This window comes from Nannospalax galili, unplaced genomic scaffold (genome assembly GCF_000622305.1).
Source record: "Nannospalax galili isolate Female #2095 unplaced genomic scaffold, S.galili_v1.0 scaffold45, whole genome shotgun sequence".
Lineage (NCBI taxonomy): Eukaryota > Metazoa > Chordata > Mammalia > Rodentia > Spalacidae > Nannospalax > Nannospalax galili.
In genome coordinates this window covers 4,509,994-4,524,213 of record NW_008355775.1, presented here as the reverse complement: position 1 = coordinate 4,524,213, position 14,220 = coordinate 4,509,994, and the positions used below count along the sequence as shown (strand labels likewise).

General features: G+C 39.8%; 1 protein-coding gene across 7 annotated transcripts in view; it reads left to right on the top strand.

Moving 5' to 3' along the window:
* Window positions 1-14,220, top strand: part of Rasgrf2 (Ras protein specific guanine nucleotide releasing factor 2) — a 260,937-nt gene that overhangs the window by 105,891 nt on the left and 140,826 nt on the right. For 6 of the 7 annotated variants that reach the window (XM_029556206.1, XM_029556209.1, XM_029556205.1 and 3 more), the window contains 5 exons: window positions 810-899; window positions 5,359-5,612; window positions 8,547-8,626; window positions 8,995-9,188; window positions 14,072-14,181. In XM_029556206.1, the coding sequence (XP_029412066.1) occupies window positions 810-899; window positions 5,359-5,612; window positions 8,547-8,626; window positions 8,995-9,188; window positions 14,072-14,181 (728 nt within the window). The remainder of the gene's footprint in view (window positions 1-809; window positions 900-5,358; window positions 5,613-8,546; window positions 8,627-8,994; window positions 9,189-14,071; window positions 14,182-14,220) is intronic. The other variant, XM_029556207.1, reaches the window with a different exon arrangement.

Here is a 14,220-nt window from a genome sequence, read left to right as displayed (position 1 = left end):
CAGGAGCCAGAATTTATTTCCCACTCTTTTATTTTTCTACTTCCTTCCCAGAAAATGGCTGTGAGATGTATCAGGTTTGGAGGACAAGCTCCAAAGACAGGCCACAGGAGGTGATTGTGGCCTAGCCTGCTCAGTGTCAGCTTGTTAGTAGATCTGCAAAAATGCTTGGGCTTATCTGAGCCATGTCCGAGGGTAAACCAGAGACTTGTACTGCTGTGCAGGGAGTGACTGCTTAGTTTTAAATCCCCCAACACAGATCACAAAATGAGGCTGGATATGCATGGAAAGACTCAGCTTAACGCAGTCTTTTTGTCTCTTCTGAAGAGTCCTTTCAGCTGGCATCAATCGGTCCCAGGCCTCTGGGGTTCCCTTGTAGCTACCATTTTCGCAAGGAGGTACCTGAGAATGGTGGGATGCCTACTTAGAAGACCAGAGTCTGATTACCATGGCTTGGAGCTGAGTGGCCTGTCTTTGGAGACCACTAGGCATCATGGCAGCCACTTCAGGCAAGGGAGCCAACTTGTCTCTGAGGTCCTGAGGAGACACTGGCCTGGTCGGCCAGGGCCAAATTCTGGACTAATATTTCTCCACATACAGACCACAGTTCACACATTTCATATCACTTCTTGTCAGCACTGGAAATTCCAGGCTTGACACGGAGTTCATATTCCCTTCACCTCTGGCAAAGGAGGAAAAAGCACACACAGATGAAAGTTCCCTGAAAGTCTCTGTGTACCACCTTCATAGGCAGATTTCTACAGTATACCTCTATTTCCCAAATCATGAAACGGACTGTTTTGATGTTATAGATTGTCGCCCTTAATAAAACCAAGGAACGGATGCGCCCTTACCAAAGCAACCAAGAGGACGAGGATCCAGATATCAAGAAGATAAAAAAGGTAGGAGGTGGGAGGCATCTGGGAACTAGGCGACTGGTTGTCTGTTTTGGGATGATGGCTTTGTTGCTGTGTTTCAAAGCTGGGAACAGCTCTCATGTTTCTGTGCTGATGGCTCCCAGGCTGGTCCTTCACTGTGATCCGGACATAGCTGCCCTGGAGAGTTCTCAGTTCTGAAAGTCCTCTTTGGACTCTTGGAAGAATGCTACAGCCACACGTGAAGACAATGGTGTTCTCCAGTTGGGCTAAGACGGTGCTGCTAAATCTCCTGATTTTGTGTTGCTTTCATAGTTGAAGAGCATTTCTAAAAATTATATTTCAGAGATGTTCCTTATAATGGAACATTTACTTCTTAGCAGCCTGGAGAAATGGCTCAGTGATTAAGAGCACTGGCTGCTCTTGCAAAGGACCCCAGTCTGGTCCCCAGCACCCACATGGCAGCCAATAACCATCTGTAACTCCAGTTCCGGGGGATCTGATGCCCTCTTCTGGTCTCTGCAGGCATTGCATGACTTGGGTGCACTTATATGCATGCATGTTTTACACACATAAAATAAAAAGTAGATTAAAAATATTTCTTTTAAATGTTAATAGTGATGTTTGGGAGATGTGTTTGGGACATGTGAGAGAGCTGGATGAAGACACATATCTTAGTGTTGGCTCCTGTCTAACACCCACATAAGCAGCAGAGCTCTTCACTTTACTGTCACAGTTGTTTAACTCTGCAAGGACCCAGACACTGGCACACATGCTGCTCCCCTGCGTTGTGAGTTATGTTACTGAGGTTATAACTCCATGTTCTTAACTGTGTCATGTATAGCACCCAGCTTTGTTAGTACTACATGAAGCTTCAAATCTTTATTTCTTTAATTTTTTCTTATTCTTGTTTTTCTGTATCAAATCATTATTTTCCTTTAGCTGCTAGCAAAGCTTTAACCAAATATTCAGAATATGGAATATAAATGATTCTCTGGTTGAATATTTTTAATTTCCAAGAAATGAAAAAGTAAAATGAAACTATTTTTTAAGCATTAGAATCATTTATTTGAATCTGGTTTATGTTATGTTCCAAGATTAATTATATTGCTCTTCTTTTAATAGTGTGTGGTTGCATATAAACAAAGATATTAATAATAGCCAATTTTCAGTTTTGTTATAGAAGCTCATGTGTTGGTAAATAAGTGAGCCAGCTGTTATTTGGCAGAGAACATCTGCCAAAGTGCATGGAAAGAACTTACTTAATGCAGATTTTTATTGAGTTGATTTTTTAAAAAAAGTTCTTATTTTAAATAGAATAAGAAGATTTAGTTTTCTACCTCCGTGATTGTTTGTTTGTTTGAGACAAGGTCCTTCTGTAGCCCCAGCTGGCCTGGAACTCTCAATGTAGACCAGGCTGGCCTTGATCTTAGGGTTCTGCCTGCTCCTGCCTTACAGTGTTGGGATTAATGGAATGTGCTGCCACTCCCAGCCCTTTGTGATTCTTAATAGAAGAAACATTTAAACCTGTTTTGAACTTGTTAATAGGTTTCAGGATTAACTTTATTGTTCTTTATGTCCCAAACCAAACAAATGACTGTGGAAAGGAATGCTTACAAATTAATCACTTTTGATCTTGGCAAAATGTAATCTTTTAACTTCTAAAGATCACAATTTGAAATTGCTTATAATTTACAGGAAATTTCTCATAGAATTTTCAAAACACTATGTGTAGAATTTCCTCACATAATTCTATTTGTGTGTAATTACTATTGTTTGAGTATAGCAACTTTAACAACAGTATGAAAATCGATGCTACCATGTCAGAATTCGAAGGTATATGAGAAAATCTTAAACTTTGCAGAGTTTTTGCTTTAGATCACATGGAAAAAATTGAAACAAAATAAGAAAATGTTTAATAGATACCAATGGTATTAAAAAGGGTAGTGAATTAATGCATACATGAATATATGAATCTGAAATCTGCTTTCTTCCTGAACCTGTCACATTGAAAATGCTACATCTTAACTAATTATCATATAAATTTTATATTTAGAGAGGATTTATTATTTTCGGGTCAATTCTGAGGAAACAGGATGAGAATTCAAGATCACCCTGCTGATTAGTGGCAGAGCCTTTGGGTGAAGGAATATGATATGTAACTGTCTTCTCAGTGCCTCACAGTTACCTGGACACTTTAAGGATAATCAGCAAGTATGTGATGATTGCCTAAAACACATTGAGCAGTGTGCTTTTCCAGAGTTACCTGTTACTTTTTGTATCATGCCCAGGAAATTCAGATCTATTTTAAGGGCTATATATGTTTCTACTAAAGAGATTTCATATTCAACTGTATTTCATATTTTCATAAAATATTCACCATTGAATATGATTCATGTATGTCTTTCCCATATATCAGAAAATAATTCTTTTATTTATTTTTTTAATGTGTGTGTGTGTGAATGCCTTCTTCCATGTATATAAGAGCACATGTGTCGTGTGCAATACCTGTGGAGGCCAGAAGAGGGTATCAGATCCCTTAGAATGAGTTAAAGATGGTTGTTAGCTGCCATATGGGTACTGGGAACTGAACCTGGGTCCTCTGCAAGAGCAGCTGGTACTCCTAACCATTGAGCCATCTCTTTAGCCCCTGAAAAGAGTTCTTAAAATTCCAAAAAGACCAGTAAAAGAATACTGACTCTGGTCACAGCTCTCCTGAAAGTTTAAACTTAGCTGGAAGTTTGGTTTCATATCTACAGTTGTGACTGGATGAGCTGATTTCAACACTTATATTTTCAAGCCTAAAAAGCAAGGCAAAACAAAACTCAACATCAACAAGAAAAGTCAGATAAGCTGATTTAAAATGGGCAAACGACTTGAATAGACCATTGAGAAAGATGTTCCAGCAATGATCAGCAAGCATATGAAAATATCACCGAGATTCAGAGAAATGTAAGTCAAACCCACAATGAGATATAACCACCACCCCTTAGGATAGCCACTATAAAGAACAACAGGAAGAGAACGGCACATTTTGCAAGGAGAAATTAGGATGACTATGTGACACAGATTGTAAAATGGTAAATAAACCTGAATGAATAGAGTATAGTGTTTCTTCAGAAAATTTAAAAGATTCTGATTCTATATTTTGCAATAATCTTCTTTCTGAGTCTGTTCCAAAGGAAGTAAAGACAGGATCAGGATCTTGAGGAGATATTTGTATACCCGTGTTCAATAGCAATAGCTTAAGCGGTGGAAACAACAAAAATGTTCATCAAAAGTTGAACAGAAAAAAACTCATATATATATATATATATATATAGTGTAATATTGTTTATCCTTAAAAATACAGAAATCTGCTGGGCGTGGTGGCGCATGCCTTTAATCCCAGTGCTTGGGATGCAGAGGCAGGCGGATCTCCGAGGTCAAGGCCAGCCTGGTCTACATAGTGAGTTCCAGGACAGCTGGGGCTACAGGGAGACTCTGTCTCAAAAAGACCAAAAACAAAAAAACAGAAATCCTGGCACATGCTTCAACATGGGTTAACCTTGAGGATATTGAATTAAGTGTAATTAGCCAGTAATAAAAAGATAAATAAGGTAAGAATCCACTTAAATAATGTTCCTAAAGTAATTAAATTCAGAAATAAAAAGTAGACTGATGATTACCAGAAATGGAGAGGAGGGGATTATTGTGGAGTTGTTCATGTACAGGTCTTGGAGGTCTTGCAAATTGTTGAAAAACAAAACTGTGAATACACCAAACACTACTGAGCTGTTTCCACAAAAGTCATTAAGGTGGGGCTGGGGATGTAACTCAGTTTCAGAGGACTTGCATGCATGCATGTGCAAAGTGCTGGATTCAGTCTCTGGCAATCAAAAAATCATTAAGATGATAAATTTTATGTTATTTTAACCACAATTAAATTTAAAATATACAATTCTTTTTGAACAAGTTTATTTATTTATTTTATTTTATATGTATGACTGTTTTGTCTTCATGTATAAGTGCATGAAATGCATACAATGCCCACAGAGGCCAGAAGAGGACATTGGATTCCCTGGAACTAGAAGGTTGTTAGCCGCCATGTAGGTTTGGGAATCCAACCCAGGTCCTCTGCAAGAGCAGCTGGTGCTGAGTCATCTCTCCAGCTCCAAGGATTCTTTATTATTGAAAATAAACTTTTAATCTAACCTTGTCTTGAAATATTATTAACTAAGCATGTAATAGTATATTCCAGCATCTCTGTAGACAGGCCTAATGAGCCAAAGCTGTGGGAGAAATTTGTGAACCTCAGAAAAAAGAGAAATGTTTAAAATCATTTTTCCTGCTGTTTGGACAAAGCCTGAAATTATTTATTGTACTAGCGAAACTACTGATGAACTCATGAAGAGGTGGTGTGATTTGTGGTACATGATGGATGCACCTACAAGCTTAAGGAAGCTAGTCCACCTTCCTGAGGCTCCTTTCACTCTGTTTTCTGTAGGTTCAGAGCTTTATGCGAGGATGGCTGTGTAGAAGGAAGTGGAAGACCATCGTGCAGGACTACATTTGTTCTCCTCATGCTGAGAGCATGAGGAAGAGAAACCAGATTGTGTTTACCATGGTGGAGGCAGAGTCAGAGTACGTCCACCAGCTCTACATCCTTGTCAATGGCTTCCTCCGGCCCCTGAGGATGGCAGCCAGCTCCAAGAAGCCCCCCATCAGCCACGACGATGTCAGCAGCATTTTCCTCAACAGGTTTGTCTCTGCATCCATCAGTGATTTGGGGATAACTTGTTTGTGTTCCTTGAAAAAGTTCTTACTTAACTTTGAGCAGATTAGGCCTTGCAGAATCATCTCTTAGTTATGATATGGAGAGTAAAAAAAAGCTATTGTCGCCTTGTATTATTAGTTGGAATTTGCATTTCTCTTGAATCTTGGCATCTCATTTTCTCAGTTTTGTCTCTATTTGATGTATACTTCCTTGTCATCTGTGTGTGTGTGTATGTGTGTGTGTGTGTGTGTGTGTGTGTGTGTGTGTGTATAAAGATATTATTACACGCTGAGGGATAGGGAGTGTTTGGTGGTTTTTTACAATTTTATTTTAACTTTCTACATGTTATGTTTTACTTTGATTATTGGGTGTATATGTATAGAGTGGGTGTGTGTGTGTGTGTGTGTGTGTGTATGAAGATATTCTTACAAGCTGAGGGAAATGGAGTGATTGTTGGGTCTTTACATGCAATTTATGAAGAAGATTTTAGGAAGTGTGAAGACTAAGACAAGAAGTGAGAATCTTTATTGAATTTATTTCTGCAATAAATATTTATAGTGACCTTTTGCTGAGGATTAATTAGTGGACAAAGCAGAAGCTCCCTGTCTTCATGATGTTTCAGTTTTGATGTGAGAAGACAGAAAGTGCTACTGTAGGCTGGGCAGTTCTGATGGCATGGATGGGACTATGAACTGCACTCTCTGATAGTGATGCCATCAGAGTGTATACTGCTTCGGTTTTAGTGCCCAGATGATTTTTTTTCATAGGACTGTGTGATATAAAACATGAAAGGCCAGGGCTATGTTGTTTAAATTCAAGTTAAAGTGAAAATGTTAGGTCTCTTGATTACGAGGCAAGGCTGTGAGCTCTTCAACCAGATTAGTAATTCTTTTTTCTTAATATTTTTATTGATTTTTGAGAAAATTCATACAATATATTTTGATCATATTCAAACCCCCTTCCCTTCCCCCACCCAATTTCATATATTCCAATATATATGTTTAGGCATATTAAATCTAAATTGTAATGGCAAATGCCCTTTGATGTGGGTCTATCCCCTAGAGTCTGGTTAACCTACCCAGTGTCACACTGTGAAAGATAATTTACGTTCCCTTTTCCAGCAACTATCGGTTGTCAACAGTTCTTTAGACAGAGTTGGGGTTTCTTGCCCACTTCCATACCTCTGTGCTGAAATTTTGTCTGGTTTGAACTTGCATGGGACTTGTGCATGCTGTAACCATTGCTGTGAATTCATATGAGTAACTGCTTAGATGTCTGGAAAACTTTCTTTGTGGTCATCTACCACCTCTGGCTCTTGCAATCTTTCCTCCCCCTCTTCCACAATGATCCCTGAGTTTTGGGAGGCAGAGGTTGAAATAGGTGTCTTTTTAGGGCTAAGCACTCTGCACAGACCAGAAATTCTTCATCACATCTAATCCTTGATGGAGAACTGAAGAGGTGTGTTTAAAGGTGTTTGTTGTCATTGCTGTTGTTTAACTGGATCCCTTGTCCTTGACATTGAAATAAGCCCAAGCAGGTCAATTGTTTTGAATTTCAGCACCGAGTTTATACTTAAGAAAATGTAATTCTCCCAATTTGCTTCATTTGTTTTAATACCTATATCAAAATATGAAGGTGTATGCATTAATTAGTTGGGTTTCAGTGTAGGAAAGAGTAATCTCTGTGACAATAAAGGGATTCCAATGCTCAGAATTTGCTGGAATGGCTGGAGGACTAAAGCTTTCATTTGTATATTGAATTTAAGAGTACAGCACTATAAGTGTGATCCAGAGGTTACAAAACTACCATCAACAGCTTGCCTCCACAACTGTCTTTCAGATCCATGTGGCTTGTTCCTAGAAACTAGAACACTGAGGCTAGGTGCCAAAATTGGCCCCCAAACAGTCACTGATCCATGACTTCAGCAGCAGGAAGATAGCCTCTTCTGCCTTCTGTGTATTGCCACATGTGTCTATTGATGGAACTGAATTGACATTCATGATGTAGCTGCAAAGGAGTCTGGGAACTGTAGCTTTAGCTTGCAACCACCTCTGCCTAGGAAGATAGAAGGAAAATAGAAACATTAATCTACAGTAACTGCCAAAATAGGTTTGGTTGAAATATTTGAAAAACAAACATTACTTAGTTGAGATGTCTTAAGAGAAAACCAAATCACATTCAGGCAATGTCTACTTTTTCATGGCCCCTTTGGAAATAATAAGGACTTCTTGAAGGTTTTTTTTATAACAGAATTCAAGTTATATCAAACTAAGATGTCTTCCTCAGATGAACAACTCTATATTTAATTGTACAAATATATTAGTTCAGGAAAGCCTCCAAAGACTCATTCCTTCTCATGAGGAGATAACAGTGTATTTTAATTTTGGTAATGCTCCTTCTTGAACCTTTTAGAACCTTTGATTCCTAACTTATGCACAGTCTTCCCTCATTTTGCTATCTTTGTGGAGGGTTAACTCTTTTCAGAAGGTTTTGGGAGTAGTTATAGTAGAGTTCTGCCAAAACTTTTGCTATGGATTTTCCCCCATCTTCCTTCTGTGAAAGGCCTTTCCTTGACTTTTCTAGGCTCAAATGTGAGAAGATATAGAGCCAGAGCTTTAATTTCCTGATTGTAATGAGAAATGCTGCATCCTAGTGGTAGAAAACTCACTTAACAATGACGTTAATCATGACAATTGGGTGCTTTCTGCCTGTATCTGAGGCTTATCTCAGGCTTCTTTGAGTTTCTCAGGCTGACTGAAAGATAAATTGCTTCATAGAGGCTAGTACAAAGTCCTTGTTATTACTGGGTACCGTTTGGAAGCCCTATGAGACTGGTATAACATGTACGTTGTAAGGCTGTAAACATTTGATGGACTTCCTTTACAGTCACTAAATTGTATTATTTTTCTTTTTTATAGTGAAACAATCATGTTTCTTCATGAAATATTTCATCAAGGACTAAAGGCGAGGTTAGCAAACTGGCCTACTTTGATTTTAGGTAAGTACATTCTTTAAGTGTATAGGATTCTTTTTGAATGGCCAGCATTAGAGGACAGGAACCTATGTGTTATTCAACATTTGCTGCCTGAACTTCCCTGTTGACCTGTGGGCTTCGTTAGCCACTGGGAATCTGTCTCGCTGTACTGAGCTCTGCCTCAGTAGTTACTTCCTGATGCTTTCCCTGGCTTATCATAGGTCTTCTGGGCAGGAGTCACGTTCTGCCCCAGGGTGCATTCTGCCCAATCTGCCCTTCAAGCATGATACCTAAGACCTCATGCATGAGTGCCATCTGGTTCTGAGAGTCATTTTGTAGTAGTAATTCACCAAGTATCAAGGGAATCATCTATGTTTACTTCTTCTTTCCAGCTGATCTGTTTGATATTTTGTTACCTATGTTGAACATTTATCAAGAATTTGTGCGTAATCATCAATACAGCCTCCAGGTACTTGCTAACTGCAAGCAAAATAGGGATTTCGACAAACTCTTAAAACAGTATGAAGCCAACCCTGCCTGTGAGGGGAGAATGCTGGAAACATTCTTGACCTATCCAATGTTTCAGGTAAACCAATTGGGATGCATCATTGGTTCTAGCTCAATGTCACCAGAGTGAGGTATAAACTATGTTGTGTGAAGGATCATACATCATCTGCCACTGTCTTAACCATGGCCCTGAGATGACCAAACATACCATCAATTCTCTGTCTCGTGTGTATAAGAGACAGGACATTTGCAGCTTTTTTTTCCAGTGCTGGGGATCAAACTCAAGGCTTTGAGCATGCTAAGAATGCACTCAACCAATGAGCTACATCTCCAGCCCAGAAACTGGCATTTTTGAGGCAAATAATTCAGGGATGAATTTTTTTAAGCAGCACAATTTCTCTTTATAGAAAGATTCCACACAGACCTCTTTCATGGTGTCTCCACCTCCAGCCTGTTTAAAAATATTATTAGGCTTACAGAAATAGGATTCTGTGCAAATGTTCAAGTTTATGCTGGTTGCATAAAAGGTTTGGGGACTGGATGGCTGCTGGGAAGTCTCTGTTTTTCAGCCCCTCTTCCCACCCCATCAGCCTTGCTGTTGAGTTTCCCTTGGCTGAAGATCTGTAGAACAAAGCAGGGCCTTCTCAGTGGTTGCACAAGCTGTGGATACCCCGGAGCCAGAAGGTACTGGCTAGACCTGGAAGCTATTGGGATTGGATCATGTGACCCTCACTGAGGCAGGCCATACTCTGTTGTTCACTTTGGGGACTGGAGAGACCCTCAAGATCAAGCACCTGTAAGCTATTCTTTGTCTCCATGGCTTTGCCTTGAAGAGCATCGTGGAGTGAGAACTTCAGAGGCCAAAATGTGCATGGAGCCTCCTGCTCTTTTGGAAATTGTGAATTTTGTTCTTTTGGGAAGACATTGAGTGTTCCTGTTGTGGAATTTATGGGGCTTTTGGCAAAGTCTCCAAACTGTCATGTGGTAAAGTGAGTCTTCTGATCATGTGTGTTATGGTTATGTGGAACACTTGGCCTCTGAGCAGGCTGCTTTGACCCCAGCTACCCATTTTGGAGCCTCAGAAAAAAGTTTCTGTGGTTCATAATTGTTTGTCTTAAGATTTGAGAGTACTGCCTGAAACCTTGGAAGTGGCCATAGAAGTTTAGTACCGATTTTATAAAACCAGAAGGATGCATTTGAAACCACTTAAGTGTAGTGAAACTTTATAATGTTATTGTTTTTTTTTTTTTTTTGTGGATCTAGATTGAACTTTTTGCCTCTCTGAAGAAATATTTCACAAGAAAATTTCAAGCCTTTATTTTATTCTATGCATATTTGGAATTTGAAGTTTTATTTACAGTGAAGTATTTCATGTAATATATTGCTCTTATGTGATCCTAGTTGAAGTCTCAGCAGCTACCTCTAGCTTATGATTCAGTACCCCAAATTATATCTGTGCAGTAGCCCCAAGTCAAGTGAATATACAGGGGTAGAATTATGAAAGACCCATAGAGCATCTAAAGAGGAGCTTGGCTCCTGTGCAAGAGCACTGTGGTTCCTTCACATGCTATGTAATTCCTTCAGTGTTTTCAGTGGCAGAGCTTGACCTGTACCATGGACAAGCACCTCCAATACAGTTGAATGCAAAACCTCAGGAAGGTCTTCAGTTTTCTTAAACATGCTGGAGCACTCTTCCACTACCCTTCCTGTCCTCTTGAGGAGTAAGCCCCGTAACAATGACTGAGAACTATGATTCACACTAACGTATTCCCATCGCGTCAGAGAAAGAACATGGAGCTGTGAGTCTTGAGGAGCCCAGATGTCTTAGCCTCCCTTACAGTACTGATACTGTCACAGGGCTCTCATGGAGGCAGTTGAACTCTGGTTATCTCCAGGGTTTCTGGCTCTATGATTCCATGGGGATTTCACTAGTTTGGACAGTTTTGATTGGATTGCCATGTGTTGCAAGGAGTCCATTGTTAATCTAGAACCTTACTCTTACCCTCGGGCTGTAATGACTCTAAACCCTACAGCTGAGTTGGGGGATCAAATATTGAGTTTTGTCTTCCATACCAGACTTACCAAAAGCTGAAGCCAGTGAGTCCCATTGGCCTGGAAGAAGCTTTAAACTGAAAGACTTCAACCAGGATTAGCCCAACTGTAAGAAATGAACAAATGGAAAGATTTTGAATAGACCAAGAGGAGAAATCTTTAGAGTTTGCTGCCCATGGTCCTTGTGTTTCTTGGTGTCTCCCTTTGGCTTCTTCACTTGGGGGTCTCTCCCAAGGAGTAACCACATTAAACAACTGGGGAGGTATGTTTTCTAGAAGCTTGAAGGTTTCTCTTCCTGAGTTCATCCTCTCCTTGTTTCCCATGGTCCATTCACTAATGATGTGAAATTTGCTTCCCCAGAGAGTCTAGGATGTATCTTCTTTCCTCTGCATACATTGAATTGCCAAGTACTTCTGTGTACCAACCTTCCTTCCCATGTAGGACTGGACACCTCAGGGCAGTTTTGCCTTTTCTCTAAGGCAACAGTGGAAAACATGATTTTTCTTATACTTCAAGAAGAACTTTGGCCCAGATTTTTTTGTTTTTTGAGACAGGGACTCTGTAGTCATAGCTGACCTGGAACTCATTATGTAAACCAAGTTGACTCCATGTCACCTGCCCCTGCCTCCTGAATGTTGGTATTAAAAGTGTGTGCCACCATGCCCAGTTCAAGCCCAGATAGTTTAATGGGTTTAAATATGGAGGCAGGGGTTGGTTCAGGGGCAGAGGGAGGAGGGGAGGTAATTGGAAGCTTTTAGTCTGTAGCTTGTGTATGTATGGAAGAGAGATGGTAATACGTGATTGTACTCTATACATGATTGTACCCTATCTCTTATTGGACTTAAAAAAAACTTTACTGGGGATTGAACCCATGACCTCATGCATACTAGGCAAGCACTCTGCCATTAAGTTCCATCCCTAGACCTTCTTGAGCTTTTTTATTAAGTCAGTTGTTGCCTTGAATGATAAAGACAGGGAAAAATTGTAGAATTTGGATGAGTCAGTGGGATTATTTCCCCATTGCAACTATCAGAACCAGTAAGTTCTAGGTTACCAAGCAATTTGCTATAGAAATGATGTAGTCATTAAAGTTTTCATTTAGCTGGTTGGTACTATTTAAGCTACCTTCAGCTGAGGTTCTGTTTATTTGGATCGATATGTATGGAAGATCCATAGGAAAGCGAGTCACGATGCCTCCTCCCTACAAGATCATCATTGTGAGATGCTTTCATTTGCTGCTCTAGCTAGGTGTTAGCTGAAATTGGAGAGCAAGCTAATTAATGTCTATAAAGTGACAAGTATTTGTTCCTTTATTGAAAGCAGAACTATGATTCATTTAAATAGCTACTATGATTCTTAGGAGTTTTTTTGGAACCTCTTTGCAATTAGCTCTTGACTACACAGATGAGCTATTTGCAGAGCCAGCCACTCCTTGACAGAGCCTCCTTTGCCTGCATTTTTCTGCATTTAGGCAGAAATAGCATTTATTTGTTCCCCCAAATGGAAGGGAACCAGTTATTGATTGAGTTCAGTTCCATCTACTTGAATCTTAACCAGTGAGCTCTTTCAAATAGATTGAACTAATGGAGGAGGATCTCGAAATTATTGCCTGGACTTAGTTTTGTGGGTTTCAGTGCATTGTAAGTAGTCAGGCTTTCTAGTTCTGCCCCCTTGGCTAGAAAAAATGGAGTACATTAGCTGTTGATTGCTTGAATTTTTGTGGACATATTCTTAGGATACTTTTTCCCATCATGGGGAGTGTGCCAGCAAAAGGATATTTGTAGCATTGTTATCCCAGACTTCTCCACATAGAATGGTCTTATAGGCTGTTTTGGTAAGAAGTTCATAGAATAAAGAAGCAGATATCCTCCTCCATGTATCTTACAAAGGGAAAGTCACATGCGTGTCAGCAAAGGCAGATCCACCAGACAGAGCTACTAACCCCTCAGGTCAGAATGGAAGGACTCCACAGGACTGAAAAGCTGCTTTTCTGTCCTAGTCTCAGGTTCTTTCAAGTACAGAGCAAGACCCAGGCCTGCAGAAGAACCCTACTTGAGTGGACACTAAGGGAGGCTCTTCAGGTCTATAATGGCTCTGCCATTTTCCTTGAATAAAATACTGGACCTCATTAGTTATGGAGAGCTAATCCTTATGTTGCTGAAGGACTGGATATTGGGCACAAGGCCGAGTATTCCTGGGCCCACAGCTGGTGGTGTAATGGGAGTGGTTGTTCATGCATGCTTTTCTTAAAATTAAACCCTTAGTCCCTGTTCTCTAGTGGACTCTGTTTTATAAGCAAAAGAAAGAAAAAAGGAGGTGTACATGACTCTCTGGAACTTGAGTTAAATCTTTACTGTGGTCTACTAAAAAACTTAGTTGGAGTTGTGCCTTTCACAGAATTCAGATAGATGGTCTATTCACAACATAAGTACAGATAAGTAACCTAATTAAAGAATACTTCTACTACTAAAAGGTGAATTGAGATAAAAGAGGATCAGAATGTGAGGAGTGAACATTTCTTTCCCCGTTTTAATTGTTAAAGAGAATTCCAATTTTTAAGAAATGGTATAAGGGATAAAATACTTAAATACAGCCTCAAGTGGCTTGATGATAGCCATATCTGCTTCCCTATAAACTAGTCTGCAGAAACTGATTCGAAAATGTATGGTTATGTAAAACATTAAACAATGGCTCTTCTGTACTAGAATATTTCATTTATGGTGACTGTTCTTGTGTTCTTGGTGCAGTCTTTCTTAGTATGTGTGGAGTTTGAAGCATGGTTCACTTTCTCTCTATTTTTTGTAAAACTGTAAAACAACCAGAACTGTCAGAGTAGGGGTGAGTTTCTCATAGCTGCTGCCCTAGAGAGGCAGTCCCCATGGCACCTACCCACCCCCTGTCTGTGTTTAGATCCCCAGGTATATAATCACACTGCATGAACTCCTGGCTCACACACCCCATGAGCACGTGGAAAGGAAAAGTCTGGAGTTTGCAAAATCAAAACTGGAGGAACTGTCCAGGTATGCGGAGAACTTATAAAGTGTTGGAATGGGAAAGCA